General features: G+C 50.3%; 3 protein-coding genes across 6 annotated transcripts in view; all 3 read left to right on the top strand.

The window, feature by feature from the left end:
* Positions 1 to 1079: 1079 nt before the first annotated feature.
* LOC121855877 (protein spalt-accessory-like) lies at positions 1080 to 14443 on the top strand. Its single transcript, XM_042351043.1, has 2 exons — positions 1080 to 1231; positions 14194 to 14443. The coding sequence occupies exons 1-2, from the start codon at positions 1080 to 1082 to the stop codon at positions 14441 to 14443; spliced, it is 402 nt and encodes a 133-aa protein (XP_042206977.1).
* A 327-nt stretch (positions 14444 to 14770) lies between these two features.
* Positions 14771 to 15481, top strand: LOC121855876 (protodermal factor 1-like). Its single transcript, XM_042351042.1, has one exon. The coding sequence runs from the start codon at positions 14771 to 14773 to the stop codon at positions 15479 to 15481; it is 711 nt and encodes a 236-aa protein (XP_042206976.1).
* Positions 15482 to 18326: 2845 nt separating this feature from the next.
* LOC121855882 (receptor-type guanylate cyclase gcy-1-like) overlaps positions 18327 to 25942 on the top strand; it is a 45538-nt gene continuing 37922 nt past the window's right edge. For all 4 annotated transcript variants that reach the window (XM_042351051.1, XM_042351050.1, XM_042351049.1 and 1 more), the window contains exon 1: positions 18327 to 18573. In XM_042351051.1, coding sequence (XP_042206985.1) covers positions 18348 to 18573 — 226 coding nt within the window. In that variant the 5' untranslated portion in view covers positions 18327 to 18347. The remainder of the gene's footprint in view (positions 18574 to 25942) is intronic.

Genomic DNA, 25942 nt, shown 5'->3' with positions numbered 1-25942 from the left:
TATGAAAATTTTAATGTAATGTGACGTCACTACAAAGGACCAATCATCTGGAAAAAATTATCAGTGTGACGTCATTCCAAAGCACCAATCAGCGTCCAGAGAAACAATGAATGACTATGATGTCATTAGAAGGAGCAAATTAACTTACGGAAAAAAATATACCTCCATTTGACATTTGTTGCGACCAATCAGCGCCTGAGATTTGACCCAGAATTAATATTGTTGTTGTTTATGTAATCATCAGTAATATGGACAGTATTATATCCGCCAAAAATTTGTCTGTCTGTTTGTCTGTCCATAACTAGATGAAACTTGGCGTGTGTGTCCGTCCGTCCGTCTGGCTGTATCTTTCCACTCAGGATGATTGAATGTATGTGTGTGGCCCTGAATGTATGTGTGTGGCCCTGAATGTGTGTGTGGCCCTGAATGTGTGTGTGGCCCTGAATGTGTGTGTGGCCCCACATGGTGTAGAGCACATAGTGTAGGCTAGTGTCTACCGTACTGCAGGGAACAACTTGGTGTGTGGGGAGGCCCGATGGGTGAGGGGCTGGCGGAGGAGGGCCAGGTAGGACCAGACGGGCCAGGAGGACCAGAGGGGCCAGGTAGGACCAGAGGGAGGCCAGGTGAGACCAGATAGGACCAGAGGGCCAGGTAGGACCAGGGGGGCCAGGCAGGACCAGAGGGAGCCAGGTAGGACCAGAGGGAGGCCAGGTGAGGACAGATGGGACCAGAGGGGGCCAGGTAGGACCAGAGGGCCAGGTGGGACCAGGGAGGCCAGGTGGGACCAGAGGGAGGCCAGGTGGGACCAGAGGAGGCCAGGTAGGACCAGATGGGACCAGAGGGGCGAGTGGGACCAGGGGCCAGGTGGGACCAGAGGGGCCAGGTGGGACCAGAGGAGGGCCAGGTGAGACCAGATGGGACCAGAGGGGCCAGGAGGACCAGAGGCGGAGGTAGGACCAGGGGGCCAGGTGGGACCAGAGGGAGGCCAGGTAGGACCAGAGGGAGGCCAGGTAGGACCAGAGGGAGCAGGTGGGACCAGAGGAGGCCAGGTAGGACCAGAGGGAGGCAGGTAGGACCAGATGGGACCAGAGGGGCCAGGAGGACCAGGGGGCCAGGTGGGACCAGGAGGCCAGGTAGGACCAGAGGAGGCCAGGTGGGACCAGAGGGGCCAGGCAGGACCAGAGGGGGCCAGGTGGGACCAGAGGGGCCAGGTAGGACCAGAGGAGGCCAGGTGAGGCAGAGGACCAGAGGGGCCAGGCCAGACAAGGGGCCAGGTGGACCAGAGGAGGCCAGGTAGGACAGAAGGAGGCCAGGTAAGACCAGAGGAGACCAGGTAGGACCAGATGGGACCAGGGGGGGCCAGGTAGGACCAGAGGGGGCCAGGTAGGACCAGAGGGGCCAGGTAGGACCAGAGAGGAGCCAGGTGGACCAGAGGGGCCAGGTGAGAACAGATGGGACCAGAGGGGGCCAGGTAGGGACCAGAGGGGCCAGGTAGGACCAGAGGGGGCCAGGTGGGACCAGAGGGGGCCAGGTGGACAGAGGGGCCAGGTAGGACCAGAGGAGGGCCAGGTGAGGACCAGATGGGACCAGGGGGCCAGGTGGGACAGAGGGGGCCAGGTAGGACCAGAGGAGCCAGGTGGGACCAGAGGAGGCCAGGTGGGACCAGAGGAGGCCAGGTAGGGACAGATGGGACCAGAGGGTAGGACCAGAGAGGCCAGGTAGGACCAGAGGAGGCCTGGTGGGGACCAGAGGCCGGGTGGGACCAGAGGGCCAGGTGAGACCAGATGAGGACAGAGGGGGCCAAGTGGGGACCAGGGGGCCAGGTGGGACCAGGGAGGCCAGGTGGGACCAGAGGGAGTGAGTGGGACCAGAGGGGGCCAGGTGGGACCAAGGAGGAGGCCAGGTGGGACCAGAGGAGACCAGGTGGGACCAGAGGGGGCCAGGTAGGGACCAGAGGAGGCCAGGTGGGACCAGAGGAGGCCAGGTGGGACCAGAGGGAGGCCAGGTGGACAGAGGGACCAGAGGGGGCCAGGTGGGACCAGAAGGGGCCAGGTAGGACCAGAGGAGGCCAGGTAGGCCAGATGGACCAGAGGAGGCCAGGTAAGGACCAGGGAGGCCAGGTAGGACCAGAGGAGGCCAGGTGAGACCAGATGGGACCAGAGGAGGCCAGGTAGGACCAGAGGGGCCAGGTGAGACCAGAGGAGGCCAGGTGAGACAGATAGGACCAGAGGCCAGGTGGACCAGAATAGGACCAGAGAGGGGCCAGGTGGGACAGAGGGCCAGGTGGGACCAGAGGAGGCCAGGTGAGACCAGATGGGACCAGAGGGGGAGTGGGACCAGAGGGGGCCAGGTGGGACCAGAGGGAGCCAGGTGAGACCAGAGGAGGCCAGGTGGACCAGATAGGACCAGAGGGCCAGGTAGGACCAGAGGGGCCAGGCAGGACCAGAGGAGGCCAGGTAAGGACCAGAGGGCCAGGTAGGACCAGGAGGCCAGGTGAGACCAGATAGGACCAGAGGAGGCCAGGTAGGACCAGGCCAGGTAGGACCAGAGGAGGCCAGGTAGGACCAGGGAGGCCAGGTAGGACCAGGGAGAGGTGAGACCAGATAGGACAGGAGGCCAGGTGGGACCAGAGGGGGCCAGGGTAGGACCAGAGGAGGGCCAGGTGAGACCAGGTGGGACGAGGAGGGGCCACGTGGGACCAGAGGGGCCAGGTAGGACAGAGGGCCAGGTGAGACCAGATGGGACCAGAGGGGCCAGGTAGGACCAGAGGGGCCAGGTAGGACCAGAGGAGGCCAGGTGGGACCAGAGGAGGCCAGGTGAGACCAGGAGGACGAGAGGGGCCAGGTGGGACCAGAGGCCAGGTAGGACCAGAGGGGGCCAGGTAGGACCAGAGGAGGCCAGGTGAGACCAGATAGGACAGAGGAGGCCAGGTAGGACCAGAGGGGCCAGGTAGGAAGAGGAGGCCAGGTAGGACCAGAGGAGGCCAGGTAGGACCAGAGGGAGGCCAGGTGAGACCAGGTGACGAGAGGGAGGGACCAGAGGGGCCAGGTGGGACCAGGAGGCCAGGTGGGACCAGAGGAGGCCAGGTAGGACCAGAGGGCCAGGGGAGACCAGGATGACGAGAAGGGGCCAGGGGACCAGAGGAGGCCAGGTGAGACCAGGTCGGACAGAGGGGCCAGGTAGGACCAGAGGAGGCCAGGTGAGACCAGGCAGGACCAGGGGGGCAGGTAGGACCAGAGGGGCCAGGTGGGACCAGAGGAGGCCAGGTAGGACCAGAGGAGGCCAGGTAGGGACCAGAGGAGGCCAGGTGAGACCAGGTGAGGACGAGAGGGGCCAGGTAGGACCAGAGGGGCCAGGTGGGACCAGAGGGGAGGCCAGGTGAGACCAGATGGGACCAGAGGGGCCAGGTAGGACCAGAGGGGGCCAGGTAGGACCAGAGGAGCCAGGGGAGACCAGATGGACCAGAGGAGACCAGGTGGACCAGAGGGAGAGGAGGGGACCAGGAGGCCAGGTGAGACCAGATGGACCAGAGGACCAGGTAGGACCAGAGGAGGCCAGGTAGGACCAGAGGAGGCTAGGTAGGACCAGAGGAGGCCAGGTGAGACCAGAGGAGGCCAGGTGAGACCAGATGGACCAGAGGAGGCCAGGTGGGACCAGAGGAGGCCAGGTAAGACCAGAGGAGGCCAGGTGAGACCAGATAGGACCAGAGGAGCCAGGTAGGACCAGAAGAGGCCAGGTAGGACCAGAAGGAGGCCAGGGTGAGACCAGAGGAGGCCAGGTGAGACCAGAGGCCAGGTGAGACCAGATAGGACCAGAGGAGGCCAGGTGGGACCAGAGGAGGCCAGGTAGGACCAGAGGGAGGCCAGGTAGGACCAGAGGAGGCCAGGTAGGACCAGAGGAGGCCAGGTGAGACCAGATAGGACCAGAGGAGGCCAGGTAGGACCAGAGGAGGCCAGGTGAGACCAGATAGGACCAGAGGAGACCCGGTAGGACCAGAAGAGGAGCCAGGTAGGACCAGAGGAGGCCAGGTGAGACCAGAGGAGGCCAGGTGGGACAGGAGGCCAGGTGAGACCAGATAGGACCAGAGGAGGCCAGGTAGGACCAGAGGAGGCCAGGTAGGACCAGAGGGGCCAGGTAGGACCAGAGGAGGCCAGGTGGGACCAGGGGCCAGGTAGGACCAGAAGAGGCCAGGTAGAGCAGAGGAGGCCAGGTAGGACCAGAGGAGGCCAGGTAGGCCCAGAGGAGGCCAGGTAGGACCAGAGGACACCAGGTGGACCAGGAGGCCAGATGAGACCAGATAGGACCAGAGGAGACCAGGTAGGACCAGGGGCCAGGTAGGACCAGAGGAGGCCAGGTGAGACCAGATAGGACCAGAGGAGGCCAGGTAGGACCAGAGGGGCCAGGTGAGACCAGATAGGACCAGAGGAGGCCAGATAGGACCAGAGAGGGGACCAGGTGGGACCAGAGGAGGCCAGGTGGGACCAGAGGAGGCCAGGTAGGACCAGAGGAGGCCAGGTGAGACCAGATAGGACCAGAGGAGGCCAGGTGGGACCAGGAGGCCAGTAGGAGCAGAGGAGGCCAGGTAGGACCAGAGGCCAGGTGGGCCCAGAGGAGGCCAGGTGGGACCAGAGGAGGCCAGGTGGACCAGGTAGGACCAGAGGAGGCCAGGTAGGACCAGAGGAGGCCAGGTGGGACCAGAGGAGGCCAGGTAGGCCCAGAGGAGGCCAGGTAGGACCAGAGGAGGCAGGCCAGGACCAGGTAGGACCAGAGGAGGCCAGGTAGGACCAGAGGAGACCAGATAGGACCAGAGGGGAGACAGGTGAGGACCAGGAGGCCAGGTAGGACCAGAGGACACCAGGTAGGACCAGAGGAGGCCAGGTAAGGACCAGAGGGGCCAGGTGAGACCAGATAGGACCAGAGGAGGCCAGGTGGACCAGAGGACCAGATAGGACCAGAGGAGACCAGGGTAGGACCAGAGGAGGCCAGATGAGACCAGATAGGACCAGAGGAGGCCAGGTAGGACCAGGTGAGACCAGATAGGACCAGAGGAGACCAGGTGGACCAGAGGAGGCCAGGTGAGACCAGATGGACCAGGAGGCCAGGTAGGCCCAGAGGGCCAGGTGGGACCAGAGGACACCAGGTGACCAGAGGAGGCCAGGTGAGACCAGATAGGACCAGAGAGGAGGCCAGGTAGGCCCAGAGGCCAGGTAGGACCAGAGGAGGCCAGGTGAGACCAAATGGGACCAGAGGCCAGGTAGGCCCAGAGGGGCCAGGTAGGACAGAGGGACACCAGGTGGGACCAGAGGAGGCCAGGTGAGACCAGATGGACCAGAGGAGGCCAGGTAGGACCAGAGGAGGCCAGGTAGGCCCAGAGGAGGCCAGAGTGGGACCAGAGGAGGCCAGGTGGGACCAGAGGGCCAGGTAGGACCAGAGGGAGGCCAGGTAGGCCCAGAGGAGGCCAGGTAGGACCAGAGGACACCAGGTGGGACCAGAGGAGGCCAGATGAGACCAGATAGGACCAGAGGAGACCAGGTAGGACCAGAGGAGGCCAGGTAGGACCAGAGGAGGCCAGGTGAGACCAGATAGGACCAGGGAGGCCAGGTGGGGACCAGAGGAGGCCAGGTGGGACCAGAGAGGAGGCAGGTGAGACCAGATAGGACCAGAGAGGAGACCAGGTAGGACCAGAGGAGGCCAGGTAGGACCAGAGGAGGCCAGGTGAGACCAGATGGGACCAGAGGAGGCCAGGTGGGACCAGAGGAGGCCAGGTAGGACCAGAGGCCAGGGAGACCAGATAGGACCAGAGGAGACCAGGTAGGACCAGAAGAGGCCAGGTGGGACAGAGGAGGCCAGGGAGGACAGATAGGACCAGAGGAGGCCAGGTGGACAGATAGGACAGAGGTCAGCAGGTAGGACCAGAGGACACCAGGTAGGACCAGAGGAGGCCAGGGAGGACCAGAGGACACCAGGTGGGACCAGAGGAGGCCAGGGAGGACCAGAGGACACCAGGGAGGACCAGAGGGGGCCGGGGAGGACAAGAGGGGCCAGGGAGGACAAGAGGGGCCAGGGAGGACAAGAGGGGCCAGGGAGGACAAGAGGGCCAGGGAGGACAAGAGGGGCCAGGGAGGACAAGAGGGACCAGGGGAGGACAAGAGGGCTGGGAGGACAAGAGGGGCCAGGAGGACAAGAGGGCCAGGGAGGACCAGAGGGGCCAGGAGGGATAGAGACCAGAGGGTGCCAGGGAGAGGTCAGAGGCCAGGGGAGGGACCAGAGGAGGCCAGGGAGGACCAGAGGGGCCAGGGAGGACCAGAGGGCCGGGGAGGACAAGAGGGGCCGGGGAGGACCAGAGAAGGCCAGGGAGGGACAGAGGCCAGGGAGGACCAGAGGGGCAGGGAGGACCAGAGGTCAAGGAAGACCAGGGCCAGGGACCAGAGGGCCGGGGAGGACAGGGCCAGGAGGACCAGGGCCAGGGAGGACTAGACAGACCAGAGGGTGCCAGGAGGTCAGAGGCAGGAGGACCAGGAGGCCGGGGAGGACCAGAGGCCAGAGGAGGACCAGAGGAGGTCCAAGGAAGACCAGGGCCAGGAGGACTAGACAGACCAGGGTGCCAGGGAGGGTCAGAGGGGCCAGGGAGGACCAGAGGAGGCGGGGAGGACCAGAGGGGCCGGGAGGACAGAGAAGGCCAGGGAGGACCAGAGGAGGCCGGGAGGACAGAGGCTAGAACCAGGGGCCAGGGAGGACTAGACAAGACCAGAGGGTGCCAGGGAGGTCAGGAGGCCAGGGAGGGTCAGAGGAGGCCGGGGAGGACAAGAAGGCCAAGGAAGACCAGGGGGGCCAGGGAGGGCCTGGTCGCCTGTTAACGAGTCTCGTCTGGCCCACTGGCTGGCTGGACGGCTCAGCCTCCCGCAGCACCCCGGATCCGTGCCCTCCCTCCCTCACGCCTCCCTCCCTCCTCCCACCCTCTCCTTATCCCTCCTCTCGCCTCCCTCATCTCCCCTCTGCCTCCATCCCTAACACCTCCACCTCTCATATCCCTCCTCTCGCCTCCCTCTCATCACCCCTCTCCGCCTCCCATACCCACCTCCACCTCTCCATATCCTCCCCTCTCGCCTCCCTCTCATCTCCCCCCTCTCCCTCCCTCTCATCTCCTCTCTCTCGCCTCCCTCCCTAACCTCCCACCTCTCTCATATCCCTCCCTCTCGCCCTCCCTCATCTCCCCCTCTCGCCTCCCTCCCCAACATCTCCACCCTCTCAACCTCCCTCTCGCCTCCCTCTCCTCCTCCTCCCTCCACCACCCTCTCCCATATCCCTCCCTCTCGCCTCCCTCTCATCTACCCCCTCTCGCCTCCCCTCCTCACACCTCCCACCTCTCCTCTCCCCTCTCTCTCGCCTCCCTCCCTATAACCTCCCACCCTCTCCTCTCCCTCCCTCTCGCCTCCCTCTCATCTCCCCTCTCGCCTCCCTCCTAACACCTCCACCCTCTCACTCTCCCTCCTCTCCCTTCCTCTCCCATCTCCCTCTCTCGCCTCCCTCCCCTAACACCTCCCACCCTCTCCATATCCCTCCTCTCCCTCCCTCTCATCTCCCCCTCTCGCCTCCCCTCCCCACCTCCCACCCCCTCATATCCTCCCTCTCGCCTCCCTCTCATCTCCCTCTCTCTCGCCTCCTCCCTAACACCTCCCACCCTCTCATATCCTCCCTCTCGCCTTCCTCCTCATCTCCCCCTCTCCCCTCCCTCCCCACCTCCCACCCCTCTCATCCCTCCCCTCGCCTCCCTCCCCAATACCTCCTCTCTCTCGCCTCCCTCCCCAACACCTCCCACCCCTCTCTATCCCTCCCTCTCACCTCCCCTCTCATCTCCCCCTCTCGCCTCCCTCCCTACCCACCCTCTCCTTATCCCTCCCCTCTCCTTCCTCCCTCTCATCTCTCGCCTCCCTCCCCTAACATCTCCACCCTCCTCTCCCTCCCTCCCTCTCACCCCTCCTCTCATACCCCTCTCGCCTCCCTCCATTTCCCTCTCTCTCTCCTCCCTCCTCCCTCCCCTCTCACCTCCCTCCCTCTCGCCTCCTCCTTCTCCCTCCCCTCCCACCTCACCCCTCTCTATCCTCCCTCTCATCTCCCCTCCATCTCCCCCCTCTCGCCTCCCTTCCTCCCCTCCCACCCTCTCGCCTCCCTCTCATCTCCCTCCCCTCCCTCCTCCTCTCTCTTCCCTCCCCCTCACCTCCCTCCTCCACCTCCCTCCTCTCCGCCTCCTCTCCATCTCCCCCCTCTCCCGCCTCCCCTCCCCTATCACCTCCACCCCTCTCATATCCCTCCCCTCTCCCTCCCTCCATATCCCTCCTCCCCACCTCCCACCCCTCTCACTATCCTCCCCTCGCCTCCCTCCCATCTCCCCTCTCCCCTCCCTCCCCTCACACATTCCACCCTCCTCATCTCCCTCTCTGCCTCCTCTCATCTCCCCCTCTCCCTCCTCCCTAGCATCTCCACCCTCTCCCCTCCCTCCCTCTCGCCTCCCACTCTTCATCCCTCCCCTCCCCCTCCCACCCTCCATATTCCTCCCCTCTCGCCTCCCACCCATATCCCCTCCCCCACCCCTCCCACCCCTCCCTTATCCCTCCCTCTCGCCTCCCCTCATATCCCTCCCCCTCCACCTCCCACCCTCTCGCCTCCCCTCTCATCTCCCTCTCTCTCCTTCCCTCCTTCACACCTCCCACCCTCTCGCCTCCCTCCCGCATGGCAGTGAACAGTAATATCACCCCATGACTCTGCCTATACACACTGTTAATGAATATGATGTATTTCTTTGTGTATGAACCTCTGTCCTGCGTGGCAGTGAACAGTAATATCACCCACATGACTCTGACCTGTACACACTGTTAATGAATATGATGTATTTCTTTGTGTATGAACCTCTGTCCTGCGTGGCAGTGAGAAGTAATACCACCCTCAGTGTCAAGACCTGACTGAATTACTGAGAGTGGGCAAACTGTACTACAAGCTTTGTCAGTAAATTTGTTCACCGTAAAACTTCCTCTCGTCCGTCCCCCCCACCACTCCATCCCATAACCACCACCTCTCCTAGTCTTCAGCTGCCACCACCTATGTCTGCACACACACACACACACACACACACACACACACACACACACACACACACACACAGTTCGCCCTCGTATTAATACAACTCATCGTGTTTACATTAAAGGAGGAACATAGAGAAAGAATTCAGACGTGGCAGCCTTAGCGGCGGGGAATATCGGCCTACGTGTCGCATGTTGAATGGAGATGGTTTTTCATTTGCCCAGTGCGTAGATAGGCCCCTCTCTCTCTCTCTCTCTCTCTCTCTCTCCTCTCTCTCTCTCTCTCTCTCTCTCTCTCTCTCTCTCTCCTTCAGGCTCAGCCATAGTTAATATTGTTATTATTATCCACTCTGTATCTGTGTTTTCTGGCTAAATAAACTGTTTCAATTCAAATTCAATTCAATTCAATTCAATTCCCTGCCTACCTCCCACTTTCTCTCTAACTGCGTAGGTAGGTAGGCCTCTCTCTCTCTCTCTCCTCTCTCTCTCTCTCTCTCTCTCTCTCTCTCTCTCTCTCTCTCTCTCTCTCTCTCATTGCACAACGTTTTTACATAGGTTAGGTTAGGTTAGGTTAGGTTAGGTTAGATGAATTTTGTAGGAGGATAAGTTAGAGACTAGAAAGTAGTGAAATAAATATTAATGCGTAAACAGTCAGAGAGACAGACAGACAGAGACACGTTCAGGCTGCCGTTCCTCAGACAGGGTGAACAGACACACGATCATTGAGTCAATCTGTACAGTAAATCTTGTGTGAACGTACAAGGTCGTCAGGTGAACGTCTTGCACTGAAGAATGTTAAACCTGGTGTAACTTAACCTAAGTACCTAACCTACCTAATTTAACCTTACCTGGCTTTACTTAATTTAAACTAGCCTAACCTGGATTAACCTATTCTAACCAAACTAAATGTGGTCTAACAACCTGGATTAACCTATTCTAACCAAACTAAATGTGGTCTAACCTAACCCGGATTAACCTATTCTAACCAAACTAAATGTGGTCTAACCTAATCTAACCTGGATTAACCTAACCTAACCTGGATTAACCTATTCTAACCAAACTAAATGTGGTCTAACCTAGCCTAATCTAACCCTAATCTAACCCTAATTAACTAAGTTGTTGTTTGCGTCAGCTGTATGTACACACCCAAGTCTCCCTCCCCCTGGCGTCTCTTATCTCTCTCTCCTCTTATCTGCCTGAGAACGACCTTGTGGTGAGAGACGGACAGAATGACCCCAAGCTAATCATTCATCAAAAGGAGTTGCTCGTGTTTTTGGTTTTTGACTTAAGAATCTCTCAAGTTCACTTAGATTTCTCCCACGTCGTAAAAGGAGAATACGATCTCGGTAACATTTAGCAACTGATACCCCTCCCCCCTCCCACCCCTTAAAAGACACCATGGTCGGATTTCTCTTCAGTTATCATAAAAATCATATAATTATTATTTTTTAATTAATTATCTAAAAAAATAGAGTAAATAACTACCTGTAGCATAATGTCTGAGCCAGAGTGAGTGCGGGAAAAAAGAGAGCAACTATTGGTAGACTGCAATAGAGATGGAATGTTTTGATTGTCACGTGTCATCATACTAGTGGCTGCGCGTTACGGTGACGCATTTAAACCACAACGTGACATTATAGTGTTACGAGCTACCCGGTATATTGACGTGTAATAAAATCACCACGTAACACCATAGTATTGATACACTGATGTAATAAATACCATCAAGTGGCATCATGAAATTTCAAGAGTTCTAATTCCGGGGAACGTTCTCAAGCGTTTAGAAATTTGGCGCGAGTTCTCCCTACCGTCTCGTGCAATTGCAACCTCGGGAACTATGTGATTATTGGCGATTTATGAATATTAACATAGGTGAATTCGTGTAGTTTTATTCCTAGGCGGTTGTATTAATCATTAATAAACACCCATACACCACAAGTACCCAAAAATATCAAGAATTTCCCGAGCAACAGAGGGAGGTGAGGAGGCGTTCGTGGGAAATACTTAACATACCGTCTACCTTAAACAAACGCCCATACTGTATACTCCCTTCACCTCTCCCTCTCCCTCTCCTCACCTCTCCCTCCCCTCACCTCTCCCTCCCCTCCCCCCTCCCTCTCCTCCCCCGGTTTAAGGCCTTTTAAGGGTGTACTGTATATATACTGAGTCGGTTTATACAGCTGTTGTTGTGTGAAGGCTGGGACTTTACCTGAGTACGAGAGCTGGAGTTGATTAGCTGAAGTGTTTCTTGGTTGAGGCCAGAGTACAGTTGAAAAACAAATACAGAGTGCAGGTGTAGTAGGTACAGGTGTAATTACAGGTAAAATACACGTAAGAATACAGTTACAAAGACAGATTATTACAGTTACAGAATAAGGACTCATAATTGGTGAAGGTTTGGTGTAGTCATTCATATTTCAGAATTATTTTGTATTATTACTGTATTTTGGGAGGAATTTTGCTGTTGACAGGAGAAGAATTTATATACTGTTGAATTTGTGTGTGTGTGTGTGTGTGTGTGTGTGTGTGTGTGTGTGTGTGTGTGTGTGTGTGTGTGTGTGTGTGTGTGTGTGTGTGTGTGTGTGTGTGTGTGTGTGGAAGAGGGAAAGTAGGTCTGCAGTATGAGAGAGAGAGAGAGAGAGAGAAAAGAGAGGAGAGAGAGAGAGAGAGAAAAAAGAGAGAGAGAGAGAGAGAGAGAGAGAGAGAGAGAGAGAGAGAGAGATCAGCTTTAAGACACTCCCCGCCATGCACGCTGTACGAGGCACCAGACACCCCCTCCTGGCACCCCCGGCCCCTCCTCTCTCACCCCACCAACCCCCAGCCTATGGTATACCTCTGAGGGGGGTGGGCATCCGTGACGTCATAGGTAGAGAAACGCCTTTAACAGAGGTAAATATGGCTGCCACACCTGTAATTATTTTTGTCACACCTGTACTGGTTTTGTTACACCCGTATTTGGGAGTGTGCGCCGTGGCACCCAGGATTGCATAGCGTGGCACCTAGGAGTGCATAGCATGGCACCTAGGAGTGCACAATGTGGCACCTAGGAGTGCACAGCGTTGTACCTAGGAATACACGACGTGGCACCTAGGAGTGCACAGCGTGGCACCTAGGACTGCACAGCGTGGCACCTAGGAGTGCACAGCGTGGCACCTAGGAGTGCACAACGTGGCACCTAGGAGTGCACAACGTGACACCTAGGAGTGCACAACGTGGCACCTAGGAGTGCACAGCGTTGTACCTAGGAATACACGACGTGGCACCTAGGAGTGCACAACGTGACACCTAGGAGTGCACAACGTGGCACCTAGGAGTGCACAACGTGGCACCAAGGCGTGCACAACGTGGCATTTAGGAGTGCACGGCGTGGTACCTAGAAGTACACGGCGTGGCACCTAGGAGTGCACGGCGTGGTACCTAGGAGTGCACAACGTGGCACCTAGGAGTGCACGGCGTGGTACCTAGAAGTACACGGCGTGGCACCTAGGAGTGCACGGCGTGGTACCTAGGAGTGCACAACGTGGCACCTAGGAGTGCACAACGGCATTTAGGGAGTGCACGGCGTGGTACCTAGAAGTACACGGCGTGGCACCTAGGAGTGCACGGCGTGGTACCTAGGAGTGCACAACGTGGCACCTAGGAGTGCACGGCGTGGTACCTAGAAGTACACGGCGTGGCACCTAGGAGTGCACGGCGTGGTACCTAGGAGTGCACAACGTGGCACCTAGGAGTGCACAGCGTGGCAAGGTGACGTTCAGTCGGTGTCACCTTCACCCGGCATCGTCTGGTAGCCCACAAGATCACTTTACCTCAGCGTTACACAGCATAAATGTATTTTATTATTTTTGTATTTAATTTATTTGAAAAACTCAATAAAAAGAATTGTGTCTTATTTTAATAATAGTGGAGGCGAGTGGTGTACTCTTCGTTTCATTTTATTGAGCTTTTAATTACAGGAACAATAAATTTGACTGTATTTGATATATATATTTTTTTATAGTTGATGTATTTTAACGAGCGTGGACACCTGGGGGGTCAACCATTTAGCCAATATCCTGCTGGCTGCCTCACTTATCGTACCGCCCAGCCCCGCCCCTCCTCACCCCGCCGCTGTCAGACGTACGACCAGCCTGTCTGGTGGTGATGACGCTTCTCCTGCGGCAGTCTGAGGAGGTTGTTATCTTGTCTTTGACGTCAGTACAGATCCAATGGCGTGAGCTGATGTGACTATTAACTGGCCTCATACATCAACGGCTTACAGAGTACCACGAACAGTACCGTCAGGCCATTTGTTATTATTCAGGCGAGGCGAACCAACCAAAACTACCCTGAGTCCTGACAGCTCTAAACTACCTCACAGTTCGGTTGGATAAGGTCAGGTTTGAATCTTAGGTTAGATAGGGTTAAGTTAGGTCCTATATAAGATAGGTCAGAATTTTTCTTTCGTAAAATAAAATAGCTTTTGTAGTGGCGGTCGTGGTAACTTCTTCATCATTAGCCACATTGACTGGCCGACGGAGGCTCTTAGGAGGGAACAAATTTCTGTGTTGTAATGATTGTTGTAACTGTTGTTGTTGTTGTAATTGTTGTTGTTGTTGGCTGTCTCAAGTGTTTTTCTGTCGCGGTACTTGTCAGGCTGAGAAAAAAACCCACACTTCAGATGTATCATGCGTGTCTACCAACCACCTCCTCCTCCCCCTGTACTTCTTCTTATTATTATTATTATTATTATTATTATTATTATTATTCCTGTGTATTAGTGTGAGGCAGTAGTGTTATCAGTCACCTCTAAACCTACATTTACACCTAACCTAACCTAACCTAACCTAACCTAACCTAACCTAACCTAACCTAACCTAACCTAACCTAACCTAGTCCTAACCTATCCTAACCTAACCTAACCTAACCTAACCTAACCTAACCTAACCTAACCTAACCTAACCTAACCTAACCTAGTGTCTAATTTGGACGCTGTCTATCTACCTAGAATACTTTCTGTCTACCTAGGGTACTGTCTACATTGAGCACTGTCTGTTTATCAAAGACAATTTACCCCTTAACACTGAACCGTCTGTCGAGAATCATTAAGTATCGACAGTAACCCCCCCCTCGACAGCCCCCCAGTCATGGACAGTACCAGTCATGGACAGTACACCATGGACAGTACCAGTCATGAGTACCCCAGTCATGGACAGTACCCCAGTCATGGACAGCACCCCAGTCATGGACAGTACCCCAGTCATGGACAGCACAGTCATGGACAGTACTCCCAGTCATGGAACAACCCAGTGATGGACAGGAACCCCAGTGATGGACAGTACCCTCCAGTCATGGCAGTAACCCCTGTCATGGACAGTACCCCCTAGTCATGGACAGTACTCCCCAGTCATGGACAGTACCCCATCAGACAGTAATTCTAGTCATGGACAGTACCCCCAGTCATGGACAGTACCCAGTCATGGACAGTACTTCAGTCATGGACAGTACCTCCAGTCATGGACAGTACCGTCATGGAAGCACTAGTCATGGACAGTAATTTCAGTCATGGACAGTACCCCCCAGTCATGGACAGTACCTCAGTCATGGACAGTACTCTAGTCAGACATCATGGACAGTACCCCAGTCATGGATAGTACCAGTCAGGACAGTACCAGTCAGATAGCAGTCCCCAGTCATGGACAGTACCCCCAGTCATGGACAGTACCCCAGTCATGGACAGTACCTCCAGTCATGGACAGTACCCCCAGTCATGGACAGTAATTTCAGTCATGGACATCCTAGTCATGGACAGTACCCCAGTCATGGACAGTACCCCTAAGGACAGTACCCCCAGTCATGGACAGTACCCCCATCAGTCAGGACAGTACCCCCAGTCATGGACAGTGCCCCCAGTCATGGACAGTACCCCCAGTCATGGACAGTACCCCCCAGTCATGGACAGTACCCCCAGTCATGGACAGTACCCCCAGTCATGGACAGTACCCCCAGTCATGGACAGTGCCCCCAGTCATGGACAGTACCCCCAGTCATGGACAGTACCCCCAGTCATGGACAGTACCCCCAGTCATGGACAGTCCCAGTCATGGACAGTACCCCCAGTCATGGACAGTGCCCCCAGTCATGGACAGTACCCCCAGTCATGGACAGTGCCCCCAGTCATGGACAGTCCCCCCAGTCATGGACAGTACCCCGTCATGGACAGTACCCCCAGTCATGACAGTACCCCAGTCATGGACAGTACCCCCAGTCATGGACAGGACAGTACCCCCCAGTCATGGACAGTACCCCCCAGTCATGGACAGTACCCCCAGTCATGGACAGTACCCCCAGTCATGGACAGTACCCTCATGGACAGTACCCCCAGTCATGGACAGTACCCAGTCATGGACAGTGCCTCACCTTGACGTCCACATTCTCTTGCAAAAACGAGTCATGTCTCCTTCCCCCCCCTCTCCCTCCCCCTCTCCCTCCCCCTCCCCCTCCCCATTCCTCCCTCCTCCTCCTCCCGTCCTCACTGTCTGTCTGTGTCTGGCTGGTTGACGCAGTGTCTGTGTCAGGATAATGTGCCTATGTCTGGCTTATGCTGTGTCGTGTGTGTGTGTGTGTGTGTGTGTGTGTGTGTGTGTGTGTGTGTGTGTGTGTGTGTGTGTGTGTGTGGAAAGAATTATTTCTTTTACTCCAAAGTGAAATAATAATAATAAAAAAAGGTAACTTTCTGAGACAAACTAATTACCCCAGGTGTGTACAGGTGTGGGTAGGTGTGTCTCCTTATCTGTTGTTCACCTCCAAGATGAACTAGGAGGCACTGATTTATGTGTTGACGTCATGATGAAAACACTGTGTCGTTCTTGTAAGTGGATTCACAGTGACCAGGCTTACGAGCACGTCACCCTGTTCCCTCCCGCGCCTTCCTCTCATCAAACACCTTCAATCTCAAAATCTCAAAACCCTACATATTCTTTAAATCAGCCGATCAGAACCTAACCCTACCAATCTTGGCGATCTTTAAATAAATGCATCCTCCCCCCCCCCTTTTTGTTCGTGGTAGATAAAGAACATTGATTACTTTATCCAACACTGATTAGTTTACTTTAGGTCAGGTTAGGTTAGATTATTTTTTTTATTAAGGCTTCGTTTTTATTCAGTTCTTAAGCTTTAATGGTGGCTAAACGTCCATTATATATAACTAATACACTTAAATTGAATAATAATAATGATAATAATAATAATAATAATAATAATAATAATAATAATAATAATAATAATAATAATAACCAGTTGTCATCATCATCATCACCATCATACTATAATGAATCAACTGAGTTACATACGTCACTGTATCCCAGAGTACAGTAAACTTGGTACAATACAGAAAGCATTATAGTACATAATACACCTTGTCAAGTTAACCTAAATATATCCGGTTTTTAATTAAGACAAATGAATCATCCTTGAGTATAAACGTGGTTACTGTCCTGTATCTAAGACGTGGTTACTGTCCCGTATCTAAGACGTGGTTACTATCGCATATAGCTAAGACGTGGTTACTGTCCCGTATCTAAGACGTGGTTACTGTTACACGTGATTAGCTGCAGACGCTAAAGTTAGTCGTGGTTACTGTCGCATAGCTAAGACGTGGTTACTGTCGCATAGCTAAGACGTGGTTACTGTTACACGTGGTTAGCTACAAACGCTAAAGTTAGTCGTGGTTACTGTTACATGTGGTTAGTGACAGATACAAATTAGTCGTGGTTACTGTCCCATATCTAAGACGTGGTTAGAGAGTTGCACTGGGTTGCAGACATAGGTTACACGAGGGTAGAGTTACGTGGTTACAGACACAAGTTAGACGTAGTTATAGAGATGTGGGTAGTTAGACGTGGTTACTGACACCTAAGTTATACGTGGTTATAGAAACGTGGGTACTGGGTGGTTATACGTGGTTACAGAGACTTAAGAACATAAGAAAATAAGGAGTCTGCAATAGTCCGGTTGGCCTGTGCATGGCAGCTCCTGTCGAGAGTTACTACCACTCTCTATCATCCATGAATCTATCTAGCCTCCTTTTAAAACTTTCCAGCGTTCCAGCACTTACTACAAAGTTGCTAAGCTTGTTCTACTTGGTTACAGAGACCTAATTTACACGTGGTTATAGAGACGTGGGTAGTCATACGTGGTTACAGAAACGTGGGTAGTTATTCGTGGTTACAGAGACGTAGTTACAGACACAAGTTACACGTGGTTTCAGCCTGGCACCACTGCGAGCAAAATTCAATAAAGTGGCGGAGGTGAGTGGTGGTGGTGGTGGTGGGTCGCACGCGGCGGCTGTTTACAAACAACTCGTCTGAATCCTCCCTGGGTGTGGCGGAGGCGAAGCGCTCAATGTGTGTGTGTGTGTGTGTGTGTTTTTGTTCATATGGTAACGACTTAAACCGAGGTTAACGTAACGTAATGATCCGAAAGTAGTTGCTTGTTCAGGTTATGGTTGTGTTAGGTTTGAAAATATATCGTGTTTTGATACTGTTTTCCCCTCCCGCCTTCCTGGTGCAGTTCGTGGTATCTATTATTAACATTGGCCAAGTTGCCTGTGTGAAACTTTCCCTGCATCGACGAATCATTTTCAATCAATCTTTTCATTACTCCTGCCACAGTGATTGGCTCCACGAGTTGTTGACGAAGAGGAATAAATTAAATAGTTATTAAAAGAAGTAGATTCTATAGGTACATAACGATATATACAGTACATACCAACATATTGTACAGTATAAAGGGGATGGTCCAGATAGCATGTGGCAACGAAATTCAATGTTGTGGTAAGAGAGAGAGAGAGAGAGCCAACAGGTTACACCGCCTCGCTCCAGCCATATTGATTGTTGCGTCATCACCTTAGACACTGGCAGCGGCGGGCCAGGGTTGGGGGGGGAAGAAGAGGGGAGTAGAGAGAAGTGAGGGGGGTGTGTCTGGTGAGAGGGGGGGAGAGGCGACGGCAGGCGACTTGAAAGGTTCCAAAGGTACATGACTGTTTTGGCGTGGCAGGGGGGCATTATGTGTGTGTGTGGGTGATGCAAGACGTTTAAACCCATCATGTTATCTGAACGATCGACAAACAGGCCCTGAGTAGTGTTTACATCATAGGAGGACTCTATATATCTCCTGAACACTGTATAATAATAATAATAATAATAATAATACTAATAATAATTGTAGTAATGACTGATGGAGAGTCATCTTGTTAACAGTTGTCTCTGCCCACAGGATGGTGTAGCGGCGATGAACGAACACAGCGGCAGGTGGTTGGCTGGGGTGGCGGGCCGCCCTTGCCAGCCCTGCCGCACCTTCCTGCTCCTGCTGGCGCTGCTGCTGCTAGTGAGGGCCACAGCAGGTGTCACCTCGGAGCCTCAGCACGCCAGGAGTCAGGTCACGTCCCTCCAAACACACCGGGTCGTGTCCTCCTCCACAGTGCCAAGCTGCTTCGACAATACAGAATTTCATCGTGGTAAGTGTGCTTAATGACGTTCGTTTAAGACATCCAGATATATGCTTATTGACGTTCGTTTAAGACATCCAGATATATGCTTATTGACGTTCGTTTAAGACATCCAGATATATGCTTATTGACGTTCGTTTAAGACATCCAGATATATGCTTATTGACGTTCGTTTAAGACATCCAGATATATGCTTATTGACGTTCGTTTAAGACATCCAGATATATGCTTATTGACGTTCGTTTAAGACATCCAGATATATGCTTATTGACGTTCGTGTAAGACATCCAGATATATGCTTATTGACGTTCGTTTAAGACATCCAGATATATGCTTAATGACGTTCGTGTAAGACATCCAGATATATGCTTATTGACGTTCGTGTAAAACATCCAGATATATGCTTGTTGACGTTCGTGTAAGACATCCAGATATATGCTTATTGACGTTCGTTTAAGACATCCAGATATATGCTTAATGACGTTCGTGTAAGACATCCAGATATATACTTGTTGACGTTCGTGTAAGACATCCAGATATATTTGTTGCTTATGTACAGTAAATACCCGTTGGTGTTCCTGAAAGTCGCTCGGGTACCACTGAATATAGTTGTTGACGTTCTTATAATGTGCCAAGTTATATATCTGTTGATCTTCCTGTAAGGTATTTGCTGGCGTTCTTGGAAGACACCTGGGTAAGTTTTTGTAAGTTATAAGGCGTTTGTTGTTGTTCGTGTTAGGTGGTCGATTAATTATGGAGACGAAGGGCCCCGGTCTGATGTGACTGTCGCTGAGATTGTGTTAGCGGTTTAGAGAGAGAGAGCCAGAGATATGGAATGGTTTATTTAGCTAGAGTAACAGATGCAAATTGAGTAAAAACAATATTGTCACCCTAACCTAACCTAACGTAGCTCTCCAGAAGGTACCTGATAAATATTGTCAATGTATCTTAAGAAAATTATTACATAAATGAATAGGATCTTATTTGGTCAGCTGGTGTTGGCAGGTGTTAGGTTAGGTTGGGTTGGGTTGGTTAGGTTAGGTTGGGTTGGGTTGGGTTGGGTTAGGTTAGGTTAGGTTAGGTTAGGTTAGGTTAGGTTAGGTTAGGTTAGGTTAGGTTAGGTTAGGTTAGGTTAGGTTAGGTTGTGTTGGGTTGGGTTAGGTTAGGTTAGGTTAGGTTAGGTTGGGTTGGGTTGGGTTGGCTTAGGTTAGGTCGAACCACCGTGGCCCAAACATCCTACATTCATCTAGACTTAGAGCAGTGGTTCTATACCTGGAGTCCTTGTGAAACATTTTTAAAAGTTCTTTACTGACCTCAAACACAAACGATACCACAAGTACCAAGTTTAGATGACACACTTAGTTTATTAAAGAAACATAAATATAAATGACTAAGTCGCTACTGAGAAGGAGTAGGTCACTTCTCACCGATCGACAAAGCTTCACAGACTAATATTGTGTCTGTTGGCGGTAAGTAAATACAGGGGTGACCGAGACTGGGTACACGGGGTGGAAATACTCCGACTCCTGCGAGGGTAATGAAACGTAGCACAATATTTAAGTTTAATTAGATACGCTTGTTGGTTTTGCCGTCAGCATAAGTTAGTCTAGTCGTATATTTTACAAGAATTTGGCTTAGTTGTTCCACTGATCGAGTGACCAAGTGTGGCGCCGCTCCTTGCGCTTCACCCATATGTAGACAGGGGTGACTTCTCAAGACTCGCCGGGATAACCTAACCTAACCTAACCTGACCTGACCTAACCTGACCTAACCTAACCTAACCTAACCTGACCTGACCTGACCTAACCTGACCTGATCTAACCTAACCTGACCTGACCTAACCTGACCTAACCTAATCTAATATAACCTAACCTAAGAACATGGAGGAAACTGCAGCGGGCCCTTTGGTCCATACTGGGCAGTCCCGTTTACACCCAACCCCTATCCATCCAACCTATGTTTGAAGCTATCCAGCGTGTAGAGTTAATGATGATGTTTGGTAACTTGTTCCACTCATCCACTACTCTGTTTTCAAACCAGTGTTTACCTATTTCGCGCCTAAATCTAAATTGATCTAATTTAAAACCATTGTTACGAGTTCGCTCCTGATTGGATAGTTTATTGAGTACCTAACATGACTTAACCTAACCTAACCTAACCTAACCTAACCTAACCTAACCTAACCTAACCTAACCTAACCTAACCTAACCTAACCTTACCTAACCTAACCTAACCTAACCTAACCTAAACTCACCAAACTTGGCAACCTAACCTTACCTAAACCTACCCTCATCCAAAACTAACCTCCGAGGTTAAGTTATGCTAGCTTAGGTTAGATTAGGTTAGGTTATGTTAATTTAAATTATATTTTAGATTAGGTTAGGTTAGGTTAGGTTAGGTTAGGTTAGGTTAGTTTAGTTTAGTTTAGTTTAGTTTAGTTTAGTTTAGTTTAGTTTAGTTTAGTTTATATTTTAGATAAGCTTAGGTTAGGTTAGGTTATTTTAGGCTTACGTTAGGTTAGGTTAGGTTGGGTTGAGGTTAATTAATCTTAAGATGAGCTAACCTGGGGAGGGAGAGGAGGAAAATCATCAGGTAACACAGGAAATACCTGGCATGTATAAGAGGGGGTCTTGAACCTATTGCGAGACGCTGCGTGGGTAAATATGTTGAGAAAGCACCCAGTCCCCCCACACGTGCCTACACTCCCACGTCAGTATACCAGGTTTAGGAAACACCCATTAATGTGTTTGTCCACAGATAAGTATACGTATTTACCACATGTGATATACAAGTCTTTTATTGTTCATTAATGACAGCCCAGCAGGTGAGACTTAGCAAGATAAGTGAGGGGCTTCATGGTATCCGGTTAAATATAGCCGTAATGTGTCCCTCTAGAACGGATATTATAATGAAATACAACAGCGGTGCGGAATTGTCTAGGTGGAAGAACATGTCGTTATTATTATTATTATTATTATTGTTGTTGTTGTTGTTGTTGTTGTTGTTGTTGTTGTTGTTGTTGTTGTTGTTGTTGTTGTTGTTGTTGTTGTTGTTGTTGTTGTTGTTGTTGTTGTTGTTGTTGTTGTTGTTGTTGTTGATAAGTGTGCAATAACTTGATAATTAGCTGCCGTAGAGTTTGTTATCATTACCATTATTAACAGCACTTGTAGTTAAATGTATTACTTCGCTTTAATAATTAAGGTCTTTCAAAGTACATTATGTTTTACCGTTACTCGCGATGTTGTGTGGTGTGTTTACCGTTACCCGCGATGTTGAGTAATGTGTTTACTGTTACTCGCTATGTTGTGTAATGTGTTTACTGTTACTCGCTATGTTGAGTAATGTGTTTACTGTTACTCGCTATGTTGAGTAATGTGTTTACTGTTACTCGCGATGTTGTGTGACGTCTTTACTGTTACTCGCTATGTTGAGTAATGTGTTTACTGTTACTCGCTATGTTGAGTAATGTGTTTACTGTTACTCACTATGTTGAGTAATGTGTTTACTGTTACTCGCTATGTTGAGTAATGTGTTTACTGTTACTCGCTATGTTGAGTAATGTGTTTACTGTTACTCGCTATGTTGAGTAATGTGTTTACTGTTACTCGCGATGTTGTGTAATGTGTTTACTGTTACTCGCTATGTTGAGTAATGTGTTTACTGTTACTCGCGATGTTGAGTAATGTGTTTACTGTTACTCGCGATGTTGTGTAATGTGCTTCTTATCGTTACCGCGATGTTGAGTAATGTGTTTACTGTTACCTCACGATGTTGAGTAATGCCTACTGTTACCATGATGTTATGTAACGTGTTTACTGTTATCGCGATGTTGTGTAATGTGTTTACTGTTACTCGCGATGTTGTTATGTAATGTGTTTGCTGTTACTCGCGATGTTGTGTATCGTGTTTACTGTTATCACGATGTTGAGTAACGTGGCTTACTGTTACTCGTTATGTTGTGTAATGCGTGTTTACTGTTACTCGCGATGTTGTGTACGGTTTACTGTTACTCAATGATGTTGTGTAATGTGTTTACTGTTACCTTCCGTGATGTTGTGTAATGTGTTTACTGTTTACTCGCGATGTTGTGTAATGTTTACTGTTATCATGTTGTGTAATGTGGTTTACTGCGCTCGCGATAAGTGTAATGTATTACTGTTACTTCCGCGATGTTATGTAATGTGTTTACTGTTACTCACGATGTTGTGTAATGTGTTTACTGTTACTCACGATGTTGTGTAATGTGTTTACCGTTACCTCGCGATGTTGCAATGTTTAATAATTTCGCGATGTTGTGTAATGTGTTTACTGTTACTCATGATGTTGTGTAATGCGTTTATTGTTTACCGCGATGCGAGCACGTGTTTAATGTTACCGCGATAAAGGTGTAACGTGTTTACTGTTACCGCGATGTTGTGTAATGTTTACGTTACTGCGATGTTGAGTAATGTTTACTGTTACTCGCGATGTTGTGTAATGTGTTTACTCTTACTCGCGATGTTGTGTAATGTGTTTACTGTTACTCGCGATGTTGTGTAATGTGTTTACTCTTACTCGCGATGTTGTGTAATGTGTTTACTGTTACTCGCGATGTTGTGTAATGTGTTTACTGTTACTCGCGATGTTGTGTAATGTGTTTACTGTTACTCGCGATGTTGTGTAATGTGTTTACTCTTACTCGCGATGTTGTGTAATGTGTTTACTGTTACTCGCGATGTTGAGTAATGTGTTTAATGTTACTCGCGATGTTGAGTAATGTGTTTACTGTTACTCACGATGTTGTGTAATGTGTTTACTGTTACTCGCGATGTTGTGTAATGTGTTTACTGTTACTCGCGATGTTGTGTAATGTGTTTACTGTTACTCGCGATGTTGTGTGGTTTTACTTATCGGCCCTCCCCCCCACACTGACGTCATCAGACTTCCACGAATCATCCAACTCTCCTCCCACCTCGTCTTTCCTTGATTTTTTATTAACTTATTTTACGTAATTATTGTTGGTTATCTGACTTTTTATATCATCCGTTATATATATCAGCTTCACCTATTTCTCTATTTCTTGTTAGTTTTATTTGGTCTCTGTTGAAGCCTGTGTGACCTTGTGAAGCAGCCCGTCCTTACTCCCCGTCATGGTGTCTTGTCATTCCAGCACTCTCCCTCCTGACCTCTACCACTACATGTTATTCTTCATTACTTACACAGTTTATGTATGACTATGTATTATATTAGTACTGTACACCTTTACTTATTCTATTGGTGGTATCTTTCTCGCCGCGAACATTAGTTGAATTTAATTTCTTGGAATTTGTAAATGTTGAGTTGATCATAAGTCATTTGTATATTATGATCCTGTTAAAGAGTTGCATCCTAGTCTCTCTCTTGGCTCATGTCTTATAAAAAAGTGATAGGATCTAGGCAGCTGTACAATGTGTTCTTTACAATACCAGCGCCGTTTCTCTCAACCTTTCTGATGTTTTGTTACTTTCATCTTGCTCTGGGTGTGAAGGTTTCACTTGCATTTCGCAACATACGCGAGTAAGATTAATTATTCAGTCGCTTTTTCCTGACATATACAACTCCCACACGCTCTGAATTTTTTTATTGGGGCGCCTGCCATTGCCAGAAGGACTGCTGCGCCACACTGGTATTCCGGGTACAGTTTGTGTTTATATCCCCCGCCTTTCATAGCTCTCTGTTTATATACATAATACCTCATACATTTATGGACGGTTGTGTACAAAAAAAACATTGCATAATTTGTTTTTATGACTGAGGAGCACATTGGCGCCACTTCACTGTATGCGTTTTGTATATAAGATCATGAATTATTGTCTTGAGACTATAAACAGCTCGAGCTTCATGTTTGTATACACGGTGTCTTTTATATGGCGGTGGAAGAAAATGTTAAATAACAGTTTTTTATGGTTGAGGAGAATTTTGACGCCTCTTCACCAGATGTGTTTGTATGTTGGCTTTTAATTCCTTGTCCTGATGTACAGATCGTTGCTGTTTATTTACTAAATCTTTTTTATATGTTTTTACTCTGCTACCAACTGCAACCTTACCAGCAGGAGGTGAACGTCTCTGGCTGTCAGGGTGAAGCTGTTCACCGGGCACTTGGTTAGGTTGGGTTAGGTTAGGTGGAAAGAACGGATTTGAGAGGCGTTATAACAGTGAATAGTGTTAACTTTTTGTACGACTGAACAACAACAACAACAACAACAACAACAACAACAACAAGAATTATTCCTTGGCCGCAGTTTGTGTTGTGCTCACCTTAACATGTGACGTGAGATTAATGCCTGACACCAGACCCACATAGCAGGCTTAGGTTAGGAGTAATTTAGGTTAGGTTAGGCGTAATTTAGGTTAGGTTAGGCGTAATTTAGGTTAGGTTAGGAGTAATTTAGGTTAGGTTAGGAGTAACTTGGGTTAGGTTAGGTAAGGTTAGGAGTAACTTGGGTTAGGTTAGGTTAGGTTAGGTTAGGAGTAACTTGGGTTAGGTTAGGTTAGGTTAGGTTAGGAGTAATTTGGGTTTATTTACTGATTTTTCACGTTGTTTTGAGGTAAAGGGAAGAAGTATTTTTTACGTTCCTAGTTACGACAATTTAACTTACGACTTTGTGAATATGGTCCCAGTTTACCAAATTTAAGCCACTTTTTACTCCCATGAAGACGAGAAGGCAGAGTGACGTAGTGCTTTTACTGAGTTATATTTGACCTAGTTTCTGGTAGTTCTGTCTCTGTATTCCGGTGGTTCATGGGTTGCCTGACCTTACCTGATGGGCCTTGACCTAGTTTCACCTGACTAATTTGCCATGACCATATTTTATATACCTACTTTAACCGGTCTTTTAAATAATGCCACGTAAAGTTATTAACCTAACCTAATATGGCCTAACCTAAACTAACCTAATATGATCTAACCTAACCTAACCTAACTAATCTTACCTAACCTAACCTAACCTAACCCTCGAACTAAAGAAATCAGAACGTTGAGAACCATTTGATATTGGCCCAGCCTTGGTAAATATTCGCTGGTAGGGTTAATATCCAGTTTAGATATTAATTAAAGTCAATGATGATTAATTCCGTATGCAATTGACTCGTGAAGCTCTGTTCTCTTCCCGCGTTTTGACCCTCTTGACCTAACCTAATCTAGATGTTCGTCATGTTCTGTTCAAGGTTAAGATATGCGTGACTACTTTCGTTTTACTGGTTCATGTTTGTGTATGACTTTGACCGACTATGCGTGACTACTTTCGTCTAACTGGTTCATGTTTGTGTGTGACTTTGACCGACTGAGTACAAGCTGTTGTCGATAGATCATTGAAGTTCCATCAATAGTGATCTGTGGAAACTCTTCACTGTACAATGT

The sequence above is a fragment of the Homarus americanus genome, unplaced genomic scaffold (assembly GCF_018991925.1).
Source record: "Homarus americanus isolate GMGI-L3 unplaced genomic scaffold, GMGI_Hamer_2.0 scaffold2071, whole genome shotgun sequence".
Classification (NCBI taxonomy): Eukaryota; Metazoa; Arthropoda; class Malacostraca; order Decapoda; family Nephropidae; genus Homarus; species Homarus americanus.
The sequence above is the reverse complement of the archived record's forward strand: the minus strand, read 5'-3'. Positions and strand labels throughout refer to the sequence as shown.